The sequence below is a fragment of the Anser brachyrhynchus genome, assembly GCF_964034855.1.
Source record: "Anser brachyrhynchus genome assembly, chromosome: 6".
Taxonomy (NCBI): Eukaryota; Metazoa; Chordata; class Aves; order Anseriformes; family Anatidae; genus Anser; species Anser brachyrhynchus.
In genome coordinates this window covers 12,099,816-12,105,815 of record NC_137700.1, presented here as the reverse complement: position 1 = coordinate 12,105,815, position 6,000 = coordinate 12,099,816, and the positions used below count along the sequence as shown (strand labels likewise).

At 41.1% G+C, this 6,000-nt stretch overlaps 1 protein-coding gene across 1 annotated transcript in view; it reads left to right on the top strand.

Moving 5' to 3' along the window:
- Nucleotides 1-1,507: 1,507 nt before the first annotated feature.
- Nucleotides 1,508-6,000, top strand: part of RASGEF1A (RasGEF domain family member 1A) — a 49,096-nt gene continuing 44,603 nt past the window's right edge. The window contains exon 1 of the mRNA XM_080596403.1: nt 1,508-1,666. Coding sequence (XP_080452529.1) covers nt 1,649-1,666 — 18 coding nt within the window. The 5' untranslated portion in view covers nt 1,508-1,648. The remainder of the gene's footprint in view (nt 1,667-6,000) is intronic.

Here is a 6,000-nt window from a genome sequence, read left to right as displayed (position 1 = left end):
GGACTATTACAAGACTAGGGTGTTTTGGTAGTGGTGTTTTGTTTTGTTTTTCAGGGGCGGTGTGAGGCATTTGTTTTACCCCAGACATGCTCCCAATTCCTTTCCTATTTCTCTTCACCTAGCATCTGAAATTCTGCCTTTATCCCTTTTTTGCTATACCAGAATTTGTGCTATTTCCTCCTTCTTATGAACCTCACCTCTTTAAAGCTACACGTCAGATCTTATTCTGATTCTAGAATGCATTTTCAGTTTAAAATAACAGTCTGTTCTGAATAGTAATCCATTGCACCCCTCATTTCAAGGGGAAGGAGGCAAGACACATGACAAAAATCATAGAGTGAAATAGCTGGAAGTCCACCCACTGGGAAAGGCTGGATGGCAGAACCACTGTGCAATGCTGCTGTAAAGAAATGCAAAGTAAGTATTATTTTACTTCTTATGATTTTTATGTAAAAGTTTCTTTCATATGTGAAAGCACTAGCGTAGGCTAATTTCTAGTTAGAGACTTATTTTGTTCAGAATTCATATTGGGCAGTCTTATACTTTAATAATTCCATCCAATTCCATAAATTATGCCATCCTCTTCAGCAATCACCTTTGGACCTTCTTCCTCATTTCCTATGGCAATTTCCCAGTTTCCCCATTTTCCTTATTTCTACATACTTATTTCTATATCTCTATACAAAATCCAACACAAATAAGAAACAACAACAAAGCCAATAGCATGCCATCATTAACTACAAACTAGCACCACCTATATAGAAAATTCCTTTTGTTATTTTCTGCTTTGCCTCTTCTTGCAATAATTCACAATGTGGACATATATGTATACAGAGAATTCATTCTTTGTTATTATTTTATTTAGCAAAGATGCAATACCATGCAGGAAACCCATTCAGGTTTCCATCAAAGCACATCTAGTATTGTTTCTGTATGATTTAACTGAGCTTCTGAAAAGTACTGGGCATACTGCAGATATTACTGGGCAAAAATTAAGTACAAAGAATGGTTAACTGAAAATTGATTTTGAAAAAAAAAAAACAAGCTTAATTCTAGAGTGTTAGTTCCTAGCTGCCAGATTTCCATGGGAAATACTGCAACTAATTGCCAGATACATGTGTAGGAATTTTGTGTGTTCCCCCTAAAGATAATCAAATTGAAACATCCGGGAAATGTTGCTCTAAAATCACACCAAACCAAACCAAAGCCAGAGAGATTCTAGCAGCAACAATATTAGCAGTGGGCCAAACAGAAATCCCTGCCCCAAACCTTCTTCCTCTCCTTGACCACATCGATACTCTGCCCTACCCAGCATATGAACTCCTACGGACCTATGTGCAGGGCAGGTAGCAGAGCAGCTGTGGCTTGGCTGGAGTTCAAGGGAGGCTGAGGCCAGCGTGGAAGTTCCCAGCCCAGCCATCACCAGCTGCAGCACATGACACCTACGTAGTGGAAGGCCGGGGCCGTCAGAGTTTCCTCTCACGCGCAACCCTCGGCAGCGCTTTCAGTTTTCCTGGGGTATAACTGGCATGGAAACCACAGCACCCACCCACAGCCAGCACGCTCTGCCTGAGCGCGGAGGGGACACGGAGCGGCGGCACGGCAGGGAGGGCCTCGGGCACCAGCAGAGGCCCAGCTGTGAGCAGAGATGCTCCTGCAGACCCCGGTAAGTTTGGCACAGTGCCCCCCTTACAGGGGACACACACGTCTCTGGGAAAATGAGGGTGGGAGCAGATCCTGCTCCTGCAGTGATGACAGCAAGCTCTTGGGCGGCTAGCTGTGCATGCAGGTGTTTAATACGACGGTACAGGGAAAGCATGTTTAAAAATGTGATGCAGTTTGTATATTCACTGGTGGTTCTGTGTGTTACATCATGTTTGAATCGTATGTAATCACAGAATGATTCAGGTCGGAAGGGACCCTTGGTGAAGGGAGTCTGTAAGGATTATGTGGCGTTGGCTTTGTGCAATACTGTTGTGGAGAAATGGAAACAGTGGTTGATATTTCATGCTACTGCGGTACATGAGTATTTCTTCCTCTTGCTGCCAGTGTGGGATACCAGAAAAGACAGAAGGAGTGGTGTGAACAGACGTTCACCAAGTGCAGTGGGTCAGAATTGTGCGGGCAGGTTTAAAGCCAGGCAATACCTCGAGGGGTGTTCAGCTCCCAGGGGTGCTTCAATTTACCTTCGGGGGTCCACCCATCCCAGACCCGGAGCATCAACCAGCAGGTTTCAGATATTCAAGTCAGAGTTAGGTATGTTGGGGCAAAGACTTCATTCTCAGTCCCATTTTTTCCTCTGCTTAATTAATTAAACAAATGAAGAGCAATAACAAGCAACAAAGTAATCCATCTGTTAGGTAGTACAACCAAATAAATATTTTCCTTAAGACCAAAATGTAGCAGGTTTTAATACAATAAAATGAAAACAATTAGAAAGTGAGAGCTCTAATTTTCAGATGTGAGAATTACCATCCCCAGATGTTGTTCAGGGGGTGTTTGCAGTGCAACTTCTGCTAGACCAAAAATGCTATCCTAGCGCTTTACAAGGGGATGGTTCTGCTGCAGCCAGCAAAGTCCCACTTGGAGTTTCTCAGTCCGGTGAATTTAAGCTTTAAGTGGATTGGTAGGGACCTGATGCACATAAGCCATGCAATCCCTTGAGAAACGATTTTCAAATTAACTAATAAGATATTGGACTGCTTATAGCTTATTAGAGAGAAACAGTGAGCAGCAATACTAATAGCTACTATGCCTGGGATTTAAGAGCTGGATTTAGCTGTCACGTCCATAATTCTTATTGCACTGGTTGTGTAAAGGAGTAGGTGAGAGGAGGGTTTAGCTTCATATTAAGGAAGGTAAAAAGGCTCTACAGCAACGTAATTGCAGGATTAGTAAAAAGTATAAGGCAGCTTTGCTCCACTATTTACACATCAAGGCAATTTATGGAAATCCTCACACAGAAAACTTTAGTAATTGAAAATAAGAGTAAGCTGTTTCTGAATCTCAAGTTAAAGGACAAGCAATATTATTTTTCATGTTAAAATATAATGCGTAGAGAAGAATGGTAAATTTTCACACGATACTTTAAAGGTCATCTCCCCAAGGGAAAAGAATAAGATATGGGAGCTTCTTGACCAACAGTAATTGCTATGATAGTAATCGATCTGTAAGCCTGTAGATATCGAAACTACAAGTTCACGAGATTTCTGCATGAGACCATTTTGACACTAATTGCCACTCATCCTGCAGTGGAAAGTTAAGGCCAAAGGGACAGAGCAACCAAACACCTTGAGAATAACCTGGTACAGGAGCATCACAGTATGTGGACGACATGTAAGAACAGAGAAACCATAAAGCCAACAGACAACATGAGTCAAAATATGAAGGGGCTCGGCAGACCCAGCAGGGCAGAGATACTAGGCTGAGTAGAAATGGAGGTAGAAATGGTCAGATTTGATAACAATATATAAAACGCTAAGCACAGAGAGTGAGGTTATCATAAAAACAATCTTTAGCAAAGCCATCATCTCAAAACTAGAGAAGCAAAAGATTTTGAGATTGCACACTAGAATGCATCACTGAAGATGACCAAGGTAGCAAAGGGAAGAAACCAGGCAGCTAAATTTATGAGCAACTGGTGGAACAAGTAATCTAATTGCATGTGATAGCAAAAAGAGGCAATTCACAATAAAATAGAGCCATTACAGAGGACCAAAGTTAAAGTGCTCTGCCTGGAATACATATGAGGCCCGTGACTACTGCTTTCTAATTCATGAAGCCAATTTCAGAACCTTACCACCTCTTCTAATAGAGATGACATGTTAGAGGAGCTGAAAGATGAATAAAAACATAAACTGTTCACATGAAAATGAGGGTTATTAAAATAGCTATTTGATGTTTGAGGCATAAGTAAGGAAACCTTTAGTTTCAACCTTTAGCTGCGATCTAAATGGAGATGGATTACCCTTTTGTGACAAAGCCATCCTTGCACAAGCCCTTGCTCAACTTCTCTCCTATCCTAAGGAGGCACAGATCAACCTCGCTGTCACATCCCATTAAGAGCAGAGCTGATAAAATGCACTGGGATTCCAAGGTGACACAGCTGCTTTCGTTACATTTGTCACAATATTGATTAGATTAGGTCTGAAGCCCATCTTTGGCCTGCTGCTGACCCATCGCATCTCTAGGGAAATTCTGTGGAGTGGGAAACAGAATTGAAAACTACTACAACAACGGAGATGTTCAAGATGGTTACAGCTCATGGGACTGACATCGGTGTGACAAGTGCTGATTTTTACTAACTATGCATCCTAATCCATTAATCCCCAACTAGACAACTAAATATTATGTTAGCATCCCTTTCACAGTAGTTAGCTTTTGGGAGCTTAATAGCATCAGAATAACACATTAAATATTTTTCCTTCATTCACTGGAGTAAATATTAATAACAAAGTGATGCCTCGCTCATTTTGCCCACCAAACTTTTAAAAAGCAAATAAAAAGCAGTAGGTGCTCTCTCTGTGGAGCTTTATAGCGTATCATTTGTCTTCTACAGGATGTTCAGTTGTAGATATTACACTGCACACAGCATAGCTGGTGATGTTTCAGCTTGGAGAATTGTGCAACTGAGCTGTGCGGCACCCAGTTACGCACAGCAGCACACAGCTAAGCACCCTTACGTCTGTTCTCATGTTTTCAACAGGCTTTACTTACTGCCATTAAATATTTCTAATGTAACACACGCCCTTTCATTGATGTAGCCTTTGTATGTGGCAGATTTGACAGTTCAGAAGGCACAAAGAACTACTTTGAATTGCTAAATATGCTTCATGTTTTAGACAGCATGGATACCAGAAAGAGATTTTTTATTTTTCCTTTTTAAGCATGAGATCACTTTTTCTTCCCTTTCACACGGGGGCTACCCTTATAAATACCATCAGCAGACACATCTGAACTACAAGGAGCCTGAGCAATAAGTTCAGTAAATGTCATCCCTTTTCCCCACGCCTTTACCTCCCACATGTAACATCTACTCCTCTGACAGCACCACGATGGTTTCGTTTTTCCTTTCTTCCAAGCGTTCCCTTCTCATCATCTTCATACCGCTGTACAAAATACCACAGCTAAACAGTTAGCACCCTCTAAGTAAAATAAACATTCCTATCTGCAGCGGGGAAATTGCAGTACACCCGTCATGCTCTGTAACAGAGCCTGAGACTAGCTGACAGGCAGCCTGCTGTGGACCACCACTGTCCAGAGCGACTTCTGCACACTCTGAAGGATGCAGCAACATGAAGCAGACCAAGCATTGTGCACTGTTAGGTTTAACATAACAGGGTGTTACAGCTAGATCCTGCATTTATTTTATTTCCATGGGAGTGGGGAAAAAAAAAAAGAGAGAGAGAAAAAAGAAACCTGGGATTTTCCTCTACATAAAACTTTGCAATCTCAGTGTACCTGTGACAGTACATGTTTCAGGTTGCTATTTTGATCCTTTTCAAAACTGTTAAATTTTCTTCCAAATTAAGTCCAAGAAATTGTTTTGCCCTGTTCTTAACCTGGTCGTACTTTTTTTCACTCAGAAAGAAGGAGCATAACTTTTCTTAATACAATCCTAGATTTTTTTATATTAATATTAAATTAATATTAAATCTTCAAGAAGCTCAAACAACTGCTTTGCAGAATCTTGCCTGTTATTACTGTGCAGACCTCAATTAAGATTCTGTGAAAGCCTTCACATCCTCAAACTATGGTTTGCACCCTAAGAATATGAAAGAACCAAACTTCTAAGAATTGCCTGGTGACAGATAGGGGGTCAATTTTTTCCACTTTAAGGGCTGAAAACTTTGCAGGGTGGTTTCAGCCAGAATTAGAGTTTTCCTCAAAAGGGTACAGGTTATGTCCCAAAGAAATACGTTCGGAAGATCCTCTCCTGAATTGTCAGACAATATTCTCTAATTATACTAAACGTGTTCCACTGACACCTTTGCTCTCACT